The sequence below is a fragment of the Mercurialis annua genome, linkage group LG7, assembly GCF_937616625.2.
Source record: "Mercurialis annua linkage group LG7, ddMerAnnu1.2, whole genome shotgun sequence".
Taxonomy (NCBI): domain Eukaryota; kingdom Viridiplantae; phylum Streptophyta; class Magnoliopsida; order Malpighiales; family Euphorbiaceae; genus Mercurialis; species Mercurialis annua.
Genome location: NC_065576.1, coordinates 20,541,338 through 20,566,762, shown reverse-complemented (window position 1 = coordinate 20,566,762; position 25,425 = coordinate 20,541,338). Strand labels below are relative to the sequence as shown.

General features: G+C 34.4%; 1 protein-coding gene and 1 long non-coding RNA gene across 3 annotated transcripts; one reads left to right on the top strand and one right to left on the bottom strand.

Moving 5' to 3' along the window:
• Positions 1-18,472: 18,472 nt before the first annotated feature.
• Positions 18,473-19,168, bottom strand: LOC126656947 (uncharacterized). Its single transcript, XM_050351571.1, has one exon. The coding sequence runs from the start codon at positions 19,166-19,168 to the stop codon at positions 18,473-18,475; it is 696 nt and encodes a 231-aa protein (XP_050207528.1).
• A 2,774-nt stretch (positions 19,169-21,942) lies between these two features.
• Positions 21,943-23,551, top strand: LOC126655022 (uncharacterized). 2 transcript variants are annotated; one of them, XR_007632849.2, is made up of 3 exons: positions 21,985-22,260; positions 22,407-22,548; positions 23,286-23,551. It is a non-coding gene; the product is annotated as an uncharacterized LOC126655022 (long non-coding RNA). The 2 variants fall into 2 exon arrangements; XR_007632848.1 differs by having other exon boundaries at positions 21,943-22,548.
• Positions 23,552-25,425: the final 1,874 nt, after the last annotated feature.

Sequence of the window (25,425 nt, the reverse complement as noted above, 5' to 3'; positions counted from 1 at the left end):
CATTGGGTCGGTTCAGAATGGCTATTGATGCTAACGGCGCCTTTCACTTCCGTCTTAAAGGAACTCTCCATCTTGTAAATGGTATGGTTCAATTATTTGGTACTCAATACTAAAGATCAAATTTGAAATCTGGGTTGTTTTAGTTTAATGTTCTTGATACTTGAAATTTAACTTTGAAATGAAATGATAATGTAGTTTATTGGATAAAGGTCTTAATTTTTTTTGTGGATGAGATTGATGTAAGATATGCTCGGCTCGCCTGACATTGTTGTTGCTCGTCGGTTATAATAAGTAGAGGTTGGGTTGGAGGCTACGGTGAAGTTTGCGGTGAAGGCTATGTTAGTTTAGATTATCTAAGTTAGTTAGATTAATTAGGATTATTTTAGGTTAAGTTATTATTATTTTATGTTGGTGATGATGTGTCACCTCTTAAAAAAATGAATGATGTGTCAACTTAATTTAATGCCTATGTGTTTAAATATATTGCCACATCACACACTTGACAGTAAAATAAACTTCTGTTAATTTGATGTGTTTTTTTGACACTTTTTTAAGACGTTAAGGTCATATTTGAGATTTGAAATACACGAGGTGCCAATAAGAGATACGGGCTATACACGAGGGTCATTTTTGCACCTTTTCCCTATTCAATTTAATCCATAACTAAATCAATAACTTCTTAAATTTTAACTTATACGTATTATTTATATCCAATAAATAATACGAAGCTTGATATTACTATTTTCCCGTCAAATCCTACAAATTTCCATTTTCGACACAAAGTGGCTAAATTACCACTTTGGTCCCTGCACTTTATTTCGAGCTTTTCTTGATATTTTTCCTCTTAATTCCAATTCGAACTTTTGAATTGAAATATATTATTAAATTCCCCGCATATAACCCTTCCCAAAACCGACCTACTAAAACTTATTTATCAGAAAACTTTCCGATATCGCCACTCCTGCGACTCAAAACTGGACACGTGGCCCATTTAAATAATTAAACATTTTGGAGTATTACATTCTTCCCCCATTATAAAAATTCGTCCTCGAATTTTCACAAGACTTGTTGGGATCTTAAAATTGTTCTTATATCTTCCTTGACGTCCATTACTACGCGTCAGTCGTAGTTTCTTCTTCTACTTTAACTCTTAATTCTTCCACTTATAGTTGTGACCTTAGACGTATTTTTGATATCGTAATTCTTGCATCACTGCCATTTGGTCAAGATCTTTCCTCGAACTGTCCTTAGCGTCGTATAATCCCTTGATTAATATCTCATCGATTTGGTACTCCATTCTTGGTACTTATACTGATACTGTTATTGTCTGACTTACTCATGTCAGAATAGCTATTAATGTGTTAATCACATTCTTGATGAAACATTTATTTCTCTCATATATTCATGAGTATCAACTTATATGGTCGTAAGTCTATTACTATAATCTTTGTTGTCATCCTCCATTATCGTCTTTCTTTCTTAAACTGTTGTCTTCATTTCTTATTTCTCTCCTTGTCACTTCTGGTAGTTAATTCTTCCATTAATCAATCTCTTTTAACCTGTACCTTGTTTATCTCCTTTGTTGTCTCTTAGCATAGTTGAGTCTGATACTTCTCTTTCTATTATCGTTAGTTTTCTCTCTCCTTTCCTTCTTTAAGCTTTCGTGAACTTTGCGTTGCCCTATTAGTCGTGATCCTCCGTACATTCCCCATTGCTATAAGCACTTCTCTTTGTGTTGACTTTAACAATGTAGCTTGTACGATCGCCTTCTTTGACCGATACTATTCGTATTCTTATCTTCTTTGACTTTCTCTGGTTAGTCCTTGAAGATCCTATCGAGTCATTAATTGACTTGTCAGTCAAAAATGTCTCTCCTTTACGTCACAATTCCCTATTCATAATAACCTCATAAGAATCTCATATGTTTCTTAACATTTGACATTCTTGTAAATCCTTCTTACTTATTGGCATTCGCTTAATTTCATTCTTTTACCTTTACTCTTTTCGCTAATCCCATAGACCTTAGTTCACTTATTTACTTTTACTTTTGCCAAGTATCAACTTTATACTGATCACAATTGTTCCTTAATTCATTCTTACTTTTAAGATCTAGCTGATCCAATAGATCTTTAATGGCCTATCTACTTAATTTCACACTTATACTCTTCTGTATTTGTATTAATCTTTGACCGACAATGTCGTAAGTTTTCATCATTTTCTTTATCACAATTCTCCCTTGCTGTATGACTAACTTTCTCTTTCATCATACACTTCTTCTTTTTAAATAGTTTTACGACTTCATTCTTACTTTTCGAGGTATTGTCTTTGTACTGTACTTTCTCTAAGTGTATTACGTAGTTCTTAAATATCCTTTAATTATCTTAGGTTTCTTATATAGTATCCGCCTGCACCCGCATAACTTTGTAGTTTCTCTTACATAACCGATTCTTGTTCGTTTGATAGAAATAAGGTATTATCACACCCCTTTCTTATCATACCACTTATATCCTTCATCTGATTATGACAGCTCTATTTCTGCTGTATATACTTTGATAATCTTCTCGACGCATATCTGGAGCTTTTCACTTCTCTAATCATTTCTCAAGATCTTTTATTTATACACGTATCTTATCACGCTTTCTTCATGTTTCTCGTCATCTTTACCTTTACTGATGCATAGGGTTATATGTGTTTCCCTTATCTTTATACTGAGTCCTTCCTTTAGCCCTTCTCCTTTATACTAGAATTCTACAACTTAACTTTTCTCCTTTCTGTTAACGCAACTTGTTACTATTAATGCTGATATTAGTAACTTCACTTAATATCAGTCATATAGCATCATTTATCTCTTGATCTATTTAACTTCGAACCTCCACATCTTACAAGATCATCTTCTTCATCGTTTCGTATCCTTTATTTCCTTTTTAATGTGATTCTCTATATCTTTTAACGCTGACATTGATAAGGTTACGTATCCTTAAAAGATTACTTGATGATCATCATTCATATTATCGTCTTCTCGTCCTTTATACTTTTAATTTCTCTCCTCCGATATGATTCTCAATCGCTATGTTACTTATCTCAACATAAGGATAATCATTAGATTCTTCATCTTTGCGTATTCGTTACGTTTTTTTCGTCTAACATGATTCTCTGTCATTTCATCCTTTGTTCTATCATGAGGATAAATATTGTATCCTTAGACATTGCCAGTGCATCACATCAGGATTGTGTATGCTCTCCGGTGATAACTTTATTCTCGTATTTTATCTTAGCTTCGTTATTGAAATTACTCATTACCATGGCTTTATTCTGTTATTGGGGTCTATTTTACAAGTATTATTCTTATTTATTAAGAATCTTTTATTATTCGTCGCAGAGTTTCACATCTGAGTTCACTTACTCAACAAAAAGATTTCAAAACATTATTTGGCTAGCTAGCACTTTAAATCACTTTCCTCAAATGGTTTTGCATCGTTAATACAATTGTAGCTCAGAGTGATGACATCTCTCATCACCAAAGAGTTGCTCGAAATCGCATTTTCTTTTGTCATTACAAACATATGATGCATGATCTAAAATTTTGAAAATCATTCTTTTATGCATTCCTATCGTGATTATGCAATGTCATATGCGATGTCTGAGAACAATTGTATTTTGAAAAATCTTAAAAAATTCTTCATACTTTTCATAAAACGTAAGTTTACTTCAGATTGTACACTCTGCGTCTATTAACGGCTTTCTTTATTGTTATTGGGTATATTACAAATTTTTGTATTGCTGTCACTTTCTGTCGTTTTCCTGACTATTCTTCTGTTAACACTGCTCCTTTTTTTATGTCTCTACTGACTCATTTCAATTTAAGACTTCTTATATATAGCCGTTCTCGCTATATCCATTCCTTTTAGTATTCTACTTCTTCCTTTACAACCTCTAGAACGTAATATAGGAATTACGTTCACGATAATTATATGATGTATTATGTGTAGTTCATTATGTTATTGTTCTTGTAAATTATGTTTATATGTTCTTTTATTAGGCGCGTGTTTGTCGACGTCGCTTCCTATAGGTTCTAACTATCTGAGGCATTATCCTATAGGCATATCCTATTTGTTATACTCTAATATGCAATGCAACATACATACACAATAATACAAAACATAAACACAAATACACAAAGCATACTAATCACTGATACCTGGGGTGCCTGATCTGGAATAGGTTCCCTAATCACTATGCCAGTGTGTCGACCCCTGACTCTTTTACCGGAGTTGCCTCCGCCTCTATGCACAAGGTAGGGGTTGGTTCTAATAGCAGGAGTAACATAGTCTTGGTGAAACTCGCGTCTGAAGTGGTAGGGTCGAACGGGATTGCCATCCCACTCACGGTCAGTCTCAATCCTACGGGCCATCGTAGTGAATGTCCCAAAATGTTCTCCTACATACTCATACAGTTCTGCAAACTCAAGTCCCAAACCTCTAACATACTTATGGTTGATTGTCCTGTTGTCCTTGTTAAGGTCTGAGACTCCCTCAACCATGCGTAAAAAGTCAATGGAATACAGTCCCACTGATAACATTCCTCTAGAGAAGGAGCGCATTTGTCGCCTAACCTAATTCAGAGCTACTCGTGCCTGACGGTTAGCTATATCTGCATCCTCCCTCAGATTGCGGTATCTCCGCACATTAGACCAGAAATATTCACTTCGATATTCCTCAATGTCTGACTCATCTGATAATTCTTCTTCTTCGAAGTCCTCTTCCTGAGGATAGTCTTCTAACTCCTCCTCTGGATCCTCTTCTGGGTCTTCCTTAGAATCCTCTTCACTTTCTCACTATATTCTATCTCAGGCGAGTGAGTTTTGCCTCTAACCCTAGAAAAACTACCAACCTCTGATATTGACATGTAACCGTTCTGATAAATATCAGGTAATCTCCTAACATGTGCGTGGAATCCATTCTGGTGGACTTCAGATGGTCCGCCTAATTCGTTGTGAAACCCATTTTGAAATATAGGAGGCGCTCCCTCCCGTTCTTCTGCAGCATGTGACTGAGCTCCGTTCTGCTCAGACATGCTGAAAAGAATCCATTTCAGGCGTAAGAGACCATCTGAGCCCATTTCCACACTTGATTCCAGTATTAACTTATAAGATGCTATAAACATTTAACATTTAACCTAACTGCACGTAGTTCGCAAGCAGGTAATCATTTAACAATCCCATCGCAAGAAGTAAACGCCTAGTTATCTCAGTCGTTCGTGTACACCGATACTAATCACTTATTAGCGTAATAACCTTGATTCGCGCGTGCTACGCCACATATTACTAATGCACATATCAAACAAATGCAGACAACTAAGGTCCGACTCTTTTGCTGCAGTAGTTCCTAGGTTTACTTACTGACAGAGTATTCAACGTCAAACAAGTATTCAGACAAAACTGGCAATGGTAACTGGACCAACTGCCCTCAAACAAACACTGAAACAAGCTTGCAGTGGTAACTGGACCAACTGCTCTGATACCAACATTGTCACGACCCAAAATATTGAGCCGTAACCGGCGCTAGGGAACGGGAGTGGTAGCTTCGGAACCCGTAGCAAGCCTTAAATCACTAATAATTTTTTGCAAATAATAAATAAATAACAGTAAACAACGGAAGCAAATATACATATATAACATATAACACAATATTTACATTAACTGTTTAAACCTCGCGGACTCTAGTTACCGTACGCTGTACGAACTGGCCTCGCGGTAATCTATACATCAGTTAATGTCTCAAAACATCTCACCGGTATCTAGGGCCGTGGATCACATATAAAACACGTAGCCTACAAAAACATATAAACAAGACAACAAGTAATATGTACACTCAAAATGTACTGTTGTCTAGGCTACGACTCTGTCACACGGGACCACTACTGCAGCATTCACAGAAGTCATAAACTATACATACACAGCTGACTTCTGGACTTCAAAATTGGCCTCTAGCTAGGTCCACATACTAAGTACCTGAAAACATTAAAGGTGAGGGGTTAATATTCAGGAAAATACTGAGTGAGTTTGCATTTACTAACGGTATTAATATAAAAACATAGCATCGCATTTCAAGAAAACAATAATATAAAATAATAAACAGGTATTTGATCCATTCGAAACTAATATCCTAGCATGCGACAAAACTTTTGAATAACCAAATCATACTAATCCAGATAGTCCGACCCGGGAGTGCTCACACTCTACCCGTTGATCGCGACCTATCTCTTAATCCCAAAGTGTGAGTCCAACTCACTAGATACGGGGACTCCAGACTACACCGTAGCCGAGTGTTCACTCGTATTGAATTCGTTATCCAACTTCGAAATTCATATTCAAATCATGCCATACATATCAACTCATTTCTCAAATGCAAACACACTAGACCGACTCGATACTGGTGATCACACAGCCTATTGACACCCAATAGGTAGCTAGTTTCTTAGGATCGCATACTAGTTCTCGTATATAAAATTTATAGAAACATATAACATAATATCAAATCATATATTATGCGATGCGTATAAACAATATATATATCTATATAAAATAACTTTAATATATAATACACGAAAGTAAAGTGCAACTCACAGCGACCGCAATCCAATCATTACGTGGTCTATGAAATGATATGCCCTCGCTGTCCCACGTCCACTGACCTCTCTGCTTGCTAACACATCTGATATATAATAATTAATGTTTAATAATTAGATGTGAACCTCGTGTTCTAATACGTATAATACTTTAAATTCTAGGGTTATATTTTATTCTTAATATTATCTGTGAACTCGATATTACTTTATCGTATTCACGATATATCCAACTCTATTTCTCGTATTCGAGAAACGTATACTATCTTTAACGTTTTCCATTATTGTTGCCCACGTAAAACGTCGAGCTACAACTTCATTGTTTAAATTATCGGGGTCCTTAATCATTTTTAGTGTCTAATATTCGAAATCATTTCGATGAAGTTTCAAGGAGTTTTCAGGACAATGCGCAGGTGCTGCCTGCACACTGACACTGTTTAGTAAAGCAACGATCTCTCCCAATTGAACCGTTGGATCATGATGAAATTTGACAGAGGCGTTCCTAAGAGGCAAATCTATAAACTGACCGTTGGAATTTTGAATCTGACAAGTTTGAGTAGTGTGTGAACGCACACCCTAAAATTTAAGGAGTGTGCGAACGCACACTCAATGTGTGCGAATGCACACCCGTGGTGCACGGTCGTGCACCACGTGCACAGCCCCCGGAAAGTTGATTTCCGGGGTTTCATCACCATCCCGATGTGCTTCACACACCCACGCTCAATACCCATAACCTCGTTTTCATCAAAACGCGATAATAACCTCAAAAACGTCAAATTTCAATCCAAACTCAATCCTAATACAAAACAGCCTATTATTTCAAATTTTAACCAAGATTCTTGAATATTTACCTTAAAATGAAGGTTAGGATTGATAGAGGATTCGATTCCGAAGAAATCGCCGCGAAAATCACTCGATTCAGACGTCGAACGGCAAAACGGCGACGAAACTACGGTATCGATCGAATTTTTTCTCGCCTTCTCCAGATGCTTCTGCTCCTTATGATTCATATTTCTTTCCTTTTTTGTTTTGGTAAAAATACCACTTTAGTCCTTGTTCTTTTTGTTTATTATCATTTATCCTTTAAACTTTTCTTTTATCAAATTTAATCCATAACTAAATCAATAACTTCTTAAATTTTAATTTATACGTATTATTTATATCCAATAAATAATACGAAGCTCGATATTACTATTTTCCCGTCAAATCCTACAAATTTCTATTTTCAACACAAAGTGGCTAAATTACCACTTTGGTCCCTACACTTTATTTCGAGCTTTTCTTGACATTTTTCCTCTTAATTTCAATTCAAACTGTTGAATTGAAATATATTATTAAATTCCTCGCATATAATCCTTTCTAAAACCAACCTACTAAAACTTATTTATCGGAAAACTTTCCGATATCGCCACTCCTGCGACTCAAAACTGGACCCGTGGCCCAATTAAATAATTAAACATTTTGGGTATTACACCCATACCCTAGCGCCGGTCGCGATCCATGAAATTGTGTCGTGACAAACTTGGTATCAGAGCCTTGGTTTCAAACCAAGGCCATTTGCTTGCTATGTGTTTACTCTTTTAAGTCATTATAGAGTAAATGTACTACTGCGGAATTAGGATTCATGTATTGTCTTTTGAAACGTCATCTTTTAATTTTAAATTTCCTGCCTACACCAATAGGAATTAGGATGCCGTTTTACTTGGGTGATTTTTAATTGTTTTTAATTTATCGGGAAATCTTGATGATGTTGGTTCACTTTGGTGATATTTTTTTTTTGGCTGGTATGCCAATGATGATGTTGACGTTAAATTATTTTGTCAGTACTTCTGGTTTTGGCCGTGAACTTCGATTTCTAAATTTTTTATATTTTGTCTGGCTTTGACATTGTTTTGGGTTTAAATGATTTTTCACCGAAAAATATTTTTCAAGCTTTGTGAATTACGTTATTGGACACGTATTGGTCATAAATTATCACAAGGATATTATTTTTGCCTAACTGGTGTTTTGACGCAAAAAGTCAAATGGGTAGTCTGGACACGACACCCTAAAATATTATTTTCAGTATCTTGCTAGTAAAATGAAATACGTTTATTTCAAAATTTTACATTTGACTAAAAATTGAAAAATGGTTGTTCTTTTGAAATAAAATAAATTTCTCGCATTTTAAAAATTAAAATGTTACGTCTATCTTGATGTTTTCTAAATGATTGTTTTTAAATAATATTATTTTTAATGCGATCTTGATTTGACAATTTAATATTACTTTTGTAATTTTACCATATTTTGGTTTGTTAACACTTTGGTGTTGTTGGTCTTATGTTTGATTTGCTAGTTTTGACTAAAGCTTGTGTCTCTGAAAAGGGTGTTAAAGAATAATTATTTTCTCACTTGGGTGATTAGTCTGATGTTGTTATTGGGTGACGTCGAGCTTCTTATATTGAAAATATTGAGATTTATTTTTAAAATGCATTTTTTCGGATTTATAAATGTGTTGTATACGTTTTATAATTGGTTATTGCGGGTTGACTTGGGTAACCCAAATTGGAGTTGAGCTTGGAAGTTGTAATTACTCGGCTAACTCATTGATTTTAAATTGAGGCGTTTTAACAATTATATCTATTGCTTTTATAAAAAAAGATTTTCCGGAAAATGATTTTTAAAACTGTAGGGCTCGACATGAACTTGAAATCTATATTGTAAATTTTATCTTTCGAAGTGGGTTTTGATAAGTACTTTGATCAATATCCTTATTATTTTGATTTGAGTTGATGTTGAAAATATTATTGTATGACTTAAATTTTCATCAATTCCGGGTTGTTTTGGGTTGTTACCATGTCGATAGGAATTCGTTGACCATATAAGATGTTGCATGCTTAATCTTTTGGAATTATATTGGTTACCTACCCTAATGAGTAATTGTTTTAATGCAAGATGCTTAAGTTCTTTTCGGATGTGCGGGCAATTCTTGACCTATATTATTATGTTATTATTCTTGTCTCTCATGTTTGTTTAAGTTATACCATATCAGTTTTTTTTTTCCTCGTTGGTGTAATATCCCGTAATTTTAAATTATTTTTTTCTTTAATTACAAATTTTTGCATTCCGTCAAGCTTTAACTAATTTATTATTATTATATATTTTTATTTTATTTTATTTTAATCGCTCGTTGATTCGATCGTGGTTCGATTCGCGTTTGATTTGTATTATTATTAAATTTAGGCTAAACCCATTCTGAGGTCCCTCTACTCTTCACTTTTTTTCATTGGATCCCTTTACTTTATTTTTTCCTTCTCGGGTTCCTTTACTTTCATTTTCGTTGTTTATATACCCCTAGACGTATGAGATGTGGAGAGTGCGCTACACTCTCCGTTAAATATTAAACTTCTGTTAAATAATGATGTGTCAAAATAAAAATATAATATGGCTAAAATACAAGGATCAAATAACACTTTTTTCTTAAAAAAAAAAATAGGAGTCTTTTTCTTTCCTCCATTAATGGAGGAGCTCTCCTCCATTAATGGAGGAAACGCAGGTTTCCTCCAAATGGAGGAACCCTCCAAAAACTTTCTCCATTTGGAGGAAACCTGCTTGTTTCCTCCATAATGGAGGAAACAGATCTGTTTCCTCCATTATGGAGGAAACAAGCAGGTCTCGTTTCCTCCATAATGGAGGAAACGAGATCTGTTTCCTCCATTAATGGAGGAAACGCTCGTTTCCTCCCACGGAGGAAGCGACATTCACCTGCTCGTTTCCTCCATGGAGGAAACGAGCAGGTTTCCTCCATTAATGGAGGAAACCTTCATTTCCTCCATTAATGGAGGAAAAAAAGGCCACATAATTTTTTTTGGTATTGATATTTTTTTAAAAAAATAAATTGAAATTTAATTTAATTAAATAAAATTTATATGAGGGTAACGAGACTAAATTTTATTTCGGAAAAAAATCAAATCCCGAGTTAATTATTTTATTAATTAATTTAATTTAAAGTTGGGGTTTGATTTTGTTTTGTATGATACGTACAAGGGTTTTATTGTATTATAGGCTAAATACAATAAGTTTAATGTATTTTTATTTTATTTTTAAGGTTAAAATGTCATTTTTATTTTTCGCCACTCTCAGTAACGGAGAGTGTGTGGCACTCTCTAAATTCCATCCATAAAAGGGTGCAATAACAACGAAAACGGAAGTAAAGGGACTCGATAAGGAGAAAATGAAGTAAAGGGACTTAATGAAAAAAAAATGAAGAGTACAGGGACCTGAGGATGGGTTTGGCCTTAAATTTATAAAAGAAAAAGAAAAGAAAAAGAGTGAATACATTTCATGCATGCAACTAATGCAATTAACTTAATTTCAAACGTAACTTCGGCCATTCTTTTGAGTAATATGGAAGGCCGATGTCTTTAGTATATTAAAAAACCCATGCATTTTTAAGAGAGGTCCATGCAATCATTAAGAGGAATTGTGCAGCAAATATATTTTGGCAATAGTAAGAATCGTCATATTTTCCCTCCTATACATTCTGTTCTTCACGTTTCTTAATTTCTAAACCTAATTTTCCTATCATTTAATACAAGACATAGCCGCCATCATTAATTAACAAATCTGATACTTGTTTAAACTGCATCCTTTCCATCCGATCAAGTTTCAGTAAGTAATCTTTTAACTTTCTTTTATTGTTTCGATATCGTAAAAATACGGTTTTTGATTTTGTATCTCATTGTTTAGCTTTAATTCGATCGTTCTTTGATGTTTCTCATCGACTCAGCGATCTCTTCGATCCGTACGTATTACATATCAAACAGTACGTACAAATCCCTCCGTTTAGTGCCGTCACGGTTTATCGCTTATAATAGTAACTGAACTTGCGTGTATTGTGCTTACCGTCATTCTATTTGCTAAATCCGTTAGGGTAAAGTATTTAAACCCAGTACTTGAATTGTGATTGTTCTTCGGCGTTGTTCTTGTTTCGTCGCTATTTCAATTCCGCCATGTTCTTATTACCTTGCTGCCATGTATTTGGTTGTGGCTACCCTAAATGTTTTCTGTGCTTAAGTGATTAATGTAACTATTGTTTTAGGTTATTGTCGCGGGGCCGGCGAAAGTTCAAACATTACTAAAATATATTAATTATTAAAATATAGAACTATATGATTAGCCTCGCGAACGGGACAGACTCCTTTCGTTTATTTACTTTTCCATTGTTCATTTCGAATTGGAGTCGCCACCAATCTATTAAGTGGGATTGGGCCACTTTCGTAACTGGTCTGCATTTTAGGTTCGAATTTTACGCGTAGGGAAAGCAATCGCTATCTTAACACGCCCATTGCTGGAACTTGTATTGTGTACGATTATTATTATTATTTAATAATTGATTGTATTTTAAAATATTCACTTATCAATTTCATTTAATGATTTGATATTAAAATATATATATACTTCACTTTTTTAAAATAATATTACTAAAGTACCTTATCCAAGGTACCATTGTGTATAAAGTTTGATTTAATTTTGGATGATAAATGAAATGCAGAATACAATGGTATTTTATTTGTTTTAAAAAAATAAGAAGATAAATAAATAAATCATAAACATAAAAATTAATGTAAGCAATACGATAAAATAATACTAAGACACTTAAAACGCAAAATAATAATACTATAAGAATACAGAATGAGAAATGAAAATAAAAGATTTTTTTTTTTAAAAAAAAAGTTGGGCTTGAACCGGAAATTAAAATTCCGACTACCTACGTACCCGGGAAAAGGGATCAAAGTCCACGTAGTTCGATAAACTATTAATAGAAAAAGAAAAACTATATAATTTGTGATTTTACAATTTTATTAGGCTTAATTACTAAAAAATACCAAACCTTTGCGGGATGTTTCAAATTTAGCCAAATCTTTTAAAATCACCAAATTTAACCATTTTTCACATATTATGTACCTTTTTCAGCCTTTAGCAAATCAAACCGGATTTGCTGCCCTCGTGTCATCCCAGTCAGCGCTGACTCATTAAAACGCTGTCGCATTGCAGATGAAATGGCACATGTCTGATTACCTAACCGAACTCGGTCTGAACCAGCAGCTAACTGAGCTGACCCTAACCCATGAAACGAAACGCTGCGTTTTGTTCTAACCCTAAAACTCAACTTCCTTTTCCTTCTTCGACATTTCATCTTCTCACTCTCTTCTCTAACCTAAAATACCTCTGAAAGAAAAAAAAACCCTAATTTGTCAATCATAAACTCTCTTAATCAAAACAACTAAAGATGTCGTCGATTTCTAATACATCTTCTGCCATGGACAATGCAACTGAAGAATTTCTCAGTTATCCTCCTACCAAGATTCGAGGTAATTGTAAGCATGGAAGACTCTATGTTTACACCTCGTGGACGAAGGTGAACCCTGGAAGGAGGTTCTGGAGATGCTCCAAGTACAAGGTTAGTGATAATATTTTTTTTTTAAATTGCTTTAAGGTTCTGGAAAATTAGGGGTTTCGTAATGTTGGGTGTATGGTATGATTGTGTTATTACTTTCTATTTGTGCGAGTAAAAGCAGTATTGTTCTATTGTTCAATTGTAATTTATATTTTGCTGTATGTTAGGGTTCAGGAAAATGTGGTAACTTTGTATTCTGTTTCTGTGGTATGAATTGTGCTAAGTATTAGGGTATTTTCTGCATGGTTTCTTTATTTTGTTTAGAATTACGGTATAGAATTGGTGTATAGGGTGTAAAATTGCTGCTTTAACTGTTTTGTGAGAAGTGCTCTAAATTAATTTTTTGTTGGCGCAGTCGGATGATTGCGGTGCGTTCCGATGGTATGACGATGAGCCTACGGCAGATCAATATATGAAGTTTTGGTTCTTGCTGGATAGGAACCAAATGCTCACTGAGCAGGTGCATAAACAGGAGGTTCTGATTGCAGAGAAGGAGAAACAAATTGCTGAGCTGGAGGCGGCAAAAGGATCCGCATTACTAATGTTTGAGAAGCTAATTGAAGATCGAGACATGCTGATTGAAGAGAACCAGAGGCTGAAGGCTGATGACGAAGGTTCACAGAGTTGTGGCAGGTTTTGCAAGATGATGCTAGTGTTTATTTGTTTTTATGCCCTTTATGTTTCATCATCTAGTAATGGGGATGATTTTTTGAGCTTGCCTTAGTGAAGGTTTTGGTTTCTGTTGTAGGTAAAGACATTGAAGCTTGAAGTGGGATGTAGGTTGTCTGTAGTTTGTTTGTAGGAAGTATGTAGTATTTTGAAGCTAATTGTAATCTTTTGGCTTATTTAACTTATCCCAAAAACTTATGATGATTATGTATTATTTTGTGAAATGACTTAGGGTCAATCTTGTAACCGAACTATGACGGGTTATCAGTCAGTTTATGTAATCTATATGACTTGTATTATTTCTCTTTATTTTGCTATTTGACATTTTTCTGAATGTTCAAAATTTGTCTAGATTGTCACTTATTCTTTTTAGAAGAAAAGAACATTAATCTCAATAGTAGAAGCTTAGTAGGTCAATACCCAAACATGTTCAACAATATGAGAAAATTATTACAGATACTGTAACTAATGTAATTTGTAACAAATAGCATAAGAAATTCATATAAATTAACCTTATATACTTCAAAATAAAAAAAAAGGCAGTGTAAATAACTTAACTAACCAAAAAGAGCTTGTTCTATTTACAAGTTCTACGTAAACCAAACGTAGCTTGTTTTTACAAGCTCTACCTATACAAAAAGTAGCTTGTCAATAATTAATTACAAGCATTTACACTAACATACTATGTGTATGAGTTAGTGATCCCAAAAACATTAAGTATCATCATAGCTTGTTAATGTTTAACTACAAGCATTTACAAAAGCAAAAAAGAGGCCATTTTCATCAGCTTCCCTTAGATGTTGTGGTGCTTGAACATGGTGCACCCTTTGATATGTTACTGCTTCCGGGGGGCCTCCCTCTACCTCTCTTCGGGGCTGTCAATGCATCTTTTGTAGCATTGGATCCGTAAACATAGTTTACCTTGCCCTTATACGCTGACTGCACAAAAACAAAGGCTAACCATGAAAGGCAGTAGAGGCTAATAAACAGTTACTAAACATGGCTAATAAACAGCAAAAAAAAGGCTAAAACAAAGTCTAAACATATAGCAAACAAGACTAGTAAACAGCAAAAGAAGGCTAAAATTCCACACCCTGGCACAAACATCAACCAAATTCACGAGACCATTAGGAAATTCAGAATTATATCATTTAATAAGCTCAGAAGAAAAGGAAACTACAATAGTGTATATACCCTAAATAATAAGTTAAAATTAAAAATTCAGAAAGCAACTTACTCTTGTGTATATACTTCCAGATTCAGTCATTATTCTCATACCTACGCCTTTTTTAACCTGTAATTGAAAGAATCTAAATCAATCAAGCATGATATACACAACATAACATAAGCTCGTAGGCTTAATACATAGTTTAACCCCTGAACTTGTACCCTTTTACCCATCTAACCTATGAACTTAACGGTTAACCTATCGAACCTCTAAATTTGTTAAAATAATCCTTTTTGACCCCTGAATTTGATAATTTATAAACGTTTAACCCCTATTCGTCCACCTGGCTTTGGCGCGTGTGTTCAAACAAAAATTGGCGCGTCAGTGCAGAAAAGTAAAGCTTAGGTGGACAAAATAAATTTGTTTAATAGTCGTTTGACCCTTGAACTTATACTAATTTATCTATTTGACCCCTAAATTTTTTGTTCAACCCATCAGACCTCTAAACTTGTTATATTATCCTTTTTAACCCCCTAAACTTGAATGTTTTAAATATATTTTAATTTATATTTTATTTTTAATATATATTTTATTTAATTAATAAGTATTATAAAATAATTATTCATTTTCCATACTTTATATAATATTTTTATAACATACATCGTTTATTTTGCATTTATTTTGTATATATTATCAGTTCTAATAAACTTTTAATGAAAAATAGTTATACTTTTTATAGTAATTATTTTCATTTAATTTAATAGTTATTTTAGTTTATTTTTTTTTATTTTTTTTATTTTTTATCTAATATTTATTTAACAAGTCTCACCTGATCATTCAAATTTCATCTCGTCAGTTGAAAAATAAATTAAAATAACTAAAAATAACTAAAAATAAATATTTAATTAAGTAAAAATAATTATTTAATAAATTATAACTATTTTTGTTGGAGTTTTATTAGAATTGATAATATATACAAAATAAACGGTATCATTTAAGTATGGAAAAATAATATATTTTATTATTAATTATTAATTAAACTAAATATATATTAAAATAAATTTTAAACTCTCAAGTTCATGGGTTAAGATTGATAATTTCATAAGTTTAGAGGTGTAATGGGTTAAACAAAATATTTAGGGGTCAAATAGGTAAATTAGTATAAATTCAGGGGTCAAATAATATATTAAGCGTTATATATTTGGTGATGTGGCAAACGAGCTGGCAGGCCGGTCAAAGGTCATTTGCCACGTCAGCGCGTCTGAGACCCAATCTCCGTATTAGGGGTTAAAAAGAATTATTTAACAAGTTCAGAGGTTCAGTAGGATACACGTTAAGTTTAAAGGTTAGATGGGTAAAAGGGTACAAGTTCAGGGGTCAAACTATGTATTAAGCCTAAGCTCATATGCAGAAAATACATACAGTTTGAAAACTAACCTTGCGAACTTCTCTTGCAGTTTGTGCCTTAAGGATATCACTTGCAATAATAGACTCATTACTTTGACTTGGCTGAGAAATGATCCCTGGTGCTGCAGATGACTGACTTGAAATAACACTATTTTTTGTTCTCTTTCTCAAACCTTTAGGTGCAGAAGCTTGGGTGTCAGGAGCCTTCCCTTTTCCCTTCGCTGATGTGGCAGAAGCTTTTTCTTTAGTATTGGTAGCAGAAGCGACGTTCTTTCCTCTGTTCTTTAATGGCCTACCCGGTCGACCCTTCATATAACATCATGTGAAAAACATCAAATACAATAATCAGAATCAATAAACATCATGGGGTGTATCAAAAAATCAATTCCTAATAGAAACAACATCAATCTTGTGAGAAAATCATAGAATGTTATGGAAAATGCCATCTTCACATGAATCAACTTATGGTGCTCTTTCAGTAACTACCCAAACGACAACGTATAATAACAGTTAAACTACCAAAATAAGCTCAAAAATGTATTTCCTAATTACCTGGGAAAAAAACAGAATTCCTCAAACAATCAATAAACATCATGGGGTATATCAAAAATACAAAAACATATGTAATATCATACCTTGCGTGGCATTGGAGCTGGATCCTTGTCAATATTAGGGCATCCCCTAATGTTGTGACCCTCTTTGCGACAGTGCTTGCAAGTCATTACCATTCCACTCCTGGGTTTGGGGTCCTCATCGGCATCTCTCTTTCGTTTTTTCTTTGGTCGGCCCGGCATTTTCCTATACGGAGGCGGTATTATAGGAAACCCTTCCACTTTTGGCCACATGTTTGGGCCATTAATAGGCTGGAGAGAGAACTCATACGCCTTCAAATAATGTTCTCTTTTGTAACAGTGATCGACATAGTCCACCGCATTGTGTCGCATGAAATTGATGCAAGAGAGTGCGTGACAGCACGGTATGCCGGTCAACTGCCAAGCTATGCAGGAGCATGTTCTGCTCGTGAGATCAACGACAAACTGATTTTCAAAAAACTTCACTTGAAATGATCCCTTTGCAGGTGTCACATCACAGTGCCTTGTGAGCTTCTGATTCTTTTCTACCTTCTGCCTAATTCTGGGACATAAATCCTCATGATGCTTCACCATCATCTGATTCTTTGTATACATTCGTTCCATCAATGTTGTTCGAATCTCTTCGAGCATATGGATTGCTTGCAACTGTCGCGTCTTGACGATGTATCCGTTGAAGGTCTCCACCAGATTACTGGTTATCGCATCGCACAATGGCCTCAATCTCACAAATGCTTTGCAAAAAACAGTTGGACCCTGTTTTAAGAAATCTGAATGTGCAAATGGACTTTCCTTTTCTAACAATTTCAAGTGCGCCTCATACTCCGACTTATTCGTAGCATTCACCACATTCCAGAAATTCTTTTCAACTCGGGTCCCTTATGATTTTTCTTCCAATTGGCGTATATATGTCGAGCACAGTTCCTATGTTCTGCAAAAGGGACCCTTTTGGGAATAGCATTTGCCAATCCCTGTGACATTAGGTAATAGTTAATGACACCAAATTCACTACCAGGTAATAATGCACACAGAAACAGTAATAACAGATAGTAGCAAAAAAAAGTAGTCATGAATTTGAAATGTAAGATTTGAACCACAAATTTTAAATCTAATTCCATATATCTAAACACACTCTAAAAAGCAATTACAATAGTGAAAAACCCTTTTTATGCATATTTTAGTCATTAAATCAAATAAACAGTGAAAAATTTGCATAACTTGATTAGAGGAAAAGAAAGAAAGTGATAGCAGAAGGTTTTGATCATGGAAATATATAATCCATTTGAATTTGCATTTGAACATTTGAACTCTATTTAAAAATGGTAAGAAAACAGATTTTTGCTTAAGATCAATACTAAATTATAATCAAATTTGACAGAATAAAGGAATTGAAAACATGCATGCATACAAATAGAGCACTGTTCAAATTCAAAATATAATGCAATTAAAAACAAACTTCAGTACAGGTTAAGAAATGACCTTTTGTTGGTCACTAACAAATATCAGCCCCAATCCATCGTCATAGCCCAAGTCATCCATCAAGTACTCGATAAACCAAGTCCATGTTTCTTCGTTTTAAGCTTCGACTATGGCCCAGGCGACCGGGAACATCTGATTATTGCCGTCACGTGCAACCGCACTGAGTAGAGCTCCGACAACTAAGGTTTTCAAAAAACATCCGTCGACACAAAGAATAGGTCTACATCCATTCTTAAAACCCTTCTTTAGGCCCGAAAAACCTACGTAATACCTCTGAAACACTGGAGCCCCATTGTCTGGATTGTGAATGAAAAAAAAACTAAACAGGCCCTCCGTATCAACCCTCTTCAGCTCAGCATCATATGATCTAAATTGCGTGTAGTGGGTTTCCAGGGACCCCCGAATAAGCTGCAAAGCTAAATCCCTTGCTCGGTAACAGGTCGACCGCGAGACAGTGAGACCGTTGTACTTATCTTTAACATCAAGCATCATTTCAGCCGGGACATACATTGGGTTTCTACGAAACCGCTGAATGAATTTCTTTGCAATCCACTCTGATGTAGCTTGCCTATTAGTCATGGCTCTGGGACAAGTATGGTTTTTCGACACCCTTCTTATCTGAAAGGTCTTCTCACCACCAATCTTCGATGCATAGAGCCTCCAACTACAATCTCCACTACAAACAGCCTCTAACCTTGTTTTAGCACTCCTAACCCAGCCCACATTGTGTCCATTCAGCAATGCCCACTGTTGGACAACACTCCTCAATTGATCTCTTGTCGTAAAATGCATATTGACCACAAATTTCAGTTCCTCGTGGTTGCTCTTAGGATTATAAAAAATCGGCCTACGTTTCCGTTTTACCCTAATCTCTAGATCACCCTCGTCACTACTTGATGGTGTGACTAACCCATCGTCACTTTCCGCATAATCACTCCCTTTTTTTCAGCTTCTTCGGTATTTGTATCTCCACAACATGTAGCCCAGTCGTCCTGATCATCATTACAAATACCACCCGGGGCAGCTAACATGTCATCTAAGCCTAACCCGTTAATTGCATCTACGGCCGCGGTGCGAAAATTTCGATTACTCTCCCTAGCAGTAATGCACTCTTCGTCAGACTCATTGCCACCATTGATTTCGTCGTCTTCGTCATCAGTTCCTTGTTCGCTGTCAGCCATGTACCTTATTTCTTCGTCATCAATTCTTCGTTCGTTGTCAGCCTTGTTCGCTGCCTGCATAATTACCTCATCCTCCAAATTCACATCTTCAACAGGGGCATCATCCTCCACGTAGGACTGCACTATTGCCGTATCCTCCAAATTTGCATCTTCGACAGCCGCATCATCCTCCAAATATGTATCATCCTCTAAGTGTACATGTTCCTCTACACTTGCATTGTCAGACTCAACACCTCCTTTAGACTCAACATCTCCTTCTGTTTCTGGTAGAGGCTTCTCACTTGGTTGAGCTTTACACTCTATAAACATTTTTCCAAAACCGATGCTTTGAGCTTCGATCCAAAATTGTTTGACCTCAGCATCGTTGTTCAACATTGTTAATGCGTCCCATTCTTGTCTTGATTTAAACTCTCGGCTTGGTTTGTACACACCTATTCTGCTTACGAGTCCATGTCCCATTTCTTTAACCCTTGCCAATATACCACCATGGGTTAATCCTTCATTACAGTACCAGGAGGATTGCACGGAGTGACCGCTGTTGTATTTCCATCTTACTGGTATAGTATCAGTCATATCGACATCAACCCATACTTCCACCGAAGCTCTGAAAATTAAACAATAAACATTATTAACCGGAGTTTTGTCTATCCTCAGTTCTCAAAACACATAAAATACCAATAATAACAGCAGCAATAGCTTCAACTCTCATGTTAATCACAACCTAATCATGACACTAGCAAAAAAATTTGAAATCAAAACTGAAAAGTAAATAATCGTAAATAATCGGCAACTGGCATTTATGTTCCCTGAAAACCACGGTACAAAATAATGTACAGTAAATTCAAAGAACGTAAAACACAGTTCAACTAATAGCATGCCACAGCTATAAACATAAATTAACCTATTCAGCAACATTTTAGCAAACTATTGCACATTCTAAACATAGTGGGTTCCATAAATTCGTCAAACCAAATGAACCATCTAGCATAGTTAGAGCTCAACATAAAATGAATTCACTAAGCAAGAACAATTCTATAAATTACAATAAAATAACATACGAAATCACAATAATTAGCACAGCAAAAAACCTACATTAAATACTGATAATTAACATACAGTGGCAAATTCACATTGAATATATAATTGAAAAATTCAAATAAACAAAAATTAAAAACTATCTCAAGCAGAACAGTTCATATAAGGAAGCTCATTCGACAGGATCTACGATTATTTAGATGATGATTGCAAACAAAAACCCTAAAATAATCGGCAAACCTAAACAGTGTTCAAAACCCCTAATTTTAGAACGCCTAACACCATAAACCCTAATTTTGAAATCAAAACTGAAAATAAAATTTAATCACAAAAACAAAACTAATTCTTACAGACAAGCGAGATTATTTAAAAAATGGAAACCCAAAATCAAAATTGCTTAAAAACCCTAATGCTAAAATCCCTATTTAAGCGAGGGTAATAAAATTCAATTACTTACATGTAATTCTTCAATTTTCCAGACGCCATCTATGTGCACAGTAACGAGGAATAATTATTCAAAAACTGACTTGTTCATTGCATTTGTTTGAGATATTAGGGTTTTCTTTTCTTTCAGAGGTAATATTTTAGGTTAGAGAAGAGGAGATTGAGAAGATGAAATGTCGAAGAGGAAAAGAGAAACTGAGTTTGGGGGGAAAAATTGAAACGCAGCGTTTTCTCCTTCTGAATTAGAACAAAACGCAGCGTTTCATTTCATGGGTTAGGGTGAGCTCGGTTAGCTGCTGGTTCAGACCGAGTTCGGTTAGGTAATCAGACATGTGCCATTTCATCTGCAATGCGACAACGTTTTAATGAGTCAGCGCGGACTGGGATGACACGAGGGCAGCAAATCCGGTTTGATTTGCTAAAGGCTGAAAAAGGTACATAATATGTGGAAAATGGTTAAATTTGGTGATTTTAAAAGGTTTGGCTAAATTTGAAACATCCCGCAAAGGTTTGGTATTTTTTGGTAATTGAGCCATTTTATTATTAGATATCTTATCCAAGATACCGTTAGAATTATTTTTATATTTCACGGATAATAAAATTCGGTGTCCTAGATCACGTTATTATTAATACTCGTAATAATTATGGTAATAAATAAAGAACTAACCAAATAACAACAAAATTATTGAAAATAATAATTCTATAATCAAGCAATTATAAAATTTAATCGTAATACAAATAAATGAGGAGAGATAATAATTATTAATTATAAATAGCTTATGGGTTAACTAAATGGAAATTTATTTATATAAGGATAATAAATAAGACAAAGAAGGGTCTATCCAGGCCCTTATTATGAAAATGAAAAATGGCTCACTGTTGTAATGAATGGGCCAACATTCCAAACACACTTCATAAAAATCAATTACTCAAAACCTAATTTCTATTTTTCCTCTTATTTCCTCTCCGCAACCACACTCTTTTTCGTCCTTTTTATTTTTCTTCTGTTTGATTTTTCTAATCGTTCTTTATATTATCTATTTTCAGTTCTGGAAACAGAAAAAAAAACACTCTACTATAATCTCTATTTCACCATTTTCCTCTCTAATTCACTATTTTCTTCTAAAACAAATATTTATTCATTTCAATTTTTGGACGAAAAAATTAGGGTTCTTGAGCGATTTTGGCGATTTTTGATTCTGATTTGCTTTTACGCACTCAGTGGTAATTAATCTACTCATTTAGTTGGTACTATATGCGAATCGATTTCTTTCTATACCCTCTTTTTTTTACCGATTCCAATTTTTTTTGGGTTTTTCTGATTTAAATCTATTTAACTTATCGAACTGCGATCGATGAGTTTGATTCAGTTCAGTCTCTTATGGGGAAAATTAGTGATAAAGAACAAGCTATCGAGATAAAAGCGAGGCATCGGCTCCGGAAACGGCGACTGAACAAAAGGAAAAAAAATGATGTGCATCTAAGAATATGATACTACAGCACGATTCCGAGGTAAACTTCATTACTCTACTAGTTTATTTCCAGCTTTATATGTATTTGTTGATTATATTATATTGTGTGATGCCCTTGTTATCTATGTTTTTGTTATTTTGAATTGGCGAATTTAATGCCTATTTGAACTAGTGAACTTGTTATTGAATCTTAGGATTGCCAAAATGGGTATCAACCCATCCCAGTACTTAATCCGACATTTGAAGTTGATTTGAATGTTTAGAATGTTAAACAGATAATACAAAAGAAAAGTAAAAATAAAGATGAGAAAAATGATAAGAGAAGTGTTATACCTATTAATATGTGAATTTTATGCCTGCTGTTGTTGCCGAGTTGATGTGCTTATTCACTGATTTGTTCCTATAGTTTTGTTTTGTGGTCCCTCCAGTATCCGCAACTACTACTAATGGCTTCCCAGACTTGCTATATGTACTATATTTCTTCTGTTTTTTTTGTTTTTCTTCTATACACTATCACCTATCACTCTCATCAAATTTTCCTGATTTTTTCTTCCCTTTTTTTTCTGTTTTCTATCTCTCCTTCTCCTCCCTACTCTGAATTCCTTTATTCATGTTATATCTGCTATCCTCACGTCATGCTTGGATAAATGTGAGTTTTCTAAAGGTAATCAAGTTCATACTCAGCAAAGCTATAGTTATAGGTTGTTTGTTGTTTAATTTTTGTTAGTTAAATTAGACGGTTGTAATGATTAGCTTTGATAATTGTTACTGAATCAGGTATTATCCTTAGTTACCAGTTGATAGAGTCGGGCTTGGAGTAGGAGAAGGCAGGAGAAATTAATTGATGGAGCTGGGCTAGAGGCAGGAGAAATCAGATGAAGAATATCAATTTGAAGATAGCCCATGTTTGGCCATTTGATTATTAGACTATGAATAACCCCATTATGCCTTAAGATTGTTTATTTTTCTTGTAAATATAATATGAGATTATGTATTTACACAATAATCTTTTATCTTTGAAATTAAAATTCATATTATTTTAATTTTCTTTCATTTATTTTGGCAGTTTAATAAGGGAACCATAAAAAATAAATTTAATTTGATACTAATATTTTTTTTATCGAAAAAAAATTTAACGATGCCAAATGAAATGTAGTAGTGGGGTGGTAAAAGACTAAATTTGATTTTTCAGGTTTAGTACTGGTTAGCATTAGGCGTACTGAATTTTTAATTTATTTATATTTCATATATAGTTATAAAACACCAAAATACTAGCAATTTTAATTTATTCAATTTTCTCTATTTTGACCGGACAAAATTAGGTATCAACAGCTGTCCCCTTTTTGCATTTATTTTGTTTGTAAAAGAGATGCGAAAAATAAGATATGGATTTTGGATAGAGATCTCATGCAGCATTAATTTGCAACAAATGGCCTGACTTGACCAGACTCGACCTAAAATGAGTTCGATTTAACTGTAATAGAATAAATGACCTGACTTGACCAGGCTCGACCTTAAGTAGGTTCGGTTTAACTAAAATTGAATAAATGACCTGACTTGACCAGGCTCGACCTTAAGGGGGTTCGATTTAACTGAAATTGAATAAATGACCTGACTTGATCAGGCTCGACCTAAAATGGGTTCGATTTAACTGAAAGAGAACAAATGACCTGACTTGACCAGGCTCGACCTAAAATGGGTTCGATTTAACTGAAATAGAACAAATGACATGACTTGACCAGGCTCGACCTAAAATGGGTTCGATTTAGCTGAAATAGAACAGATGACTTGACTTGACCAGACTTGACTTAAAATGGGTTCGATTTAACTGAAATAGAACAAATGACCTGACTTGACCAGGCTCGACCTAACATGAGTTCGATTTAACTGAAATAGAATGATTTCATGTGGGTGCTCAAACATTGTGATGTATGATTTTCTTCCTTAAAAATGAGATCTGTAATTCCTATATGCACATGCAACATGAAAGGACCACAAATCTTATGTAAAAATATCAAATCATTTATTTATTTGTTAAAAAAATTGCTTTTAAAATGGTGCTTTCAAATATTTTATCTATGGAAAACAGATAGCTCACCACCTTGAGAAAGATAAAATAATTTTTGAGGGTTAGTGTTTTTGGTTATATTTTATTTGCTTGTCTAGTTTTTCTTTTAGAATTGGTTAATGCTTTCAAGCGAATTACTGCAAGAATAATTTGCTTGGTGAAAAAATGTAAAAAGGTTTCATGTCTAGAGATTTTCGGCTCTAAAATGTTTGTAGAATATAAGTATTATGGAGAAAGTCTTTTCTGATATTCATAAGGAGTGATCACAAAAATTTATTTTGGCAACATTTCAGCTGAAGATATTGAATTGCTAAGATTCTGACACAACTTATGAAGTTTGGATATGAGCACATGCTCAGAAGGTGTAATGCTCCCATGCTATGAAGAGATTTTAGACCATTATTCAAATATGGTAATATGCCCCCATTTATGGTTGGGTAGAGTGTCCTCAAATTTGACTTAATTTTCAGCAATTGAAGGGTGCCTCTGTATTATGGGGAGTTCATAAACGTTCGAAAATATTTTGCCCCCATATTATGAAAAAGTTTCAGAAGATGCCAAAATTTGTTGAAATTCTATATGTATTGTATTCAAGAAGAGTGTGACGTGTTTGAGCGATGAAACCAATAGCAGTAATTTTCATGTGAGGAAGCTTTTTATTAGTACATTCTGGTTTTACCTGAGCCGCTTTTATAGGTTTTGAGCTCCGCGAGATTTGCTCTAATTTTGCTCGAGTCGCCCTTTACGGATTTTCAACTCGACGAGCTTTCTTCTTTTATTATTTTTATTTTGTTTGTTTTTTTTTTCTTTTTTTTTAAAATGCTCTAATTTTTTCCCGAGCCGTCCTTT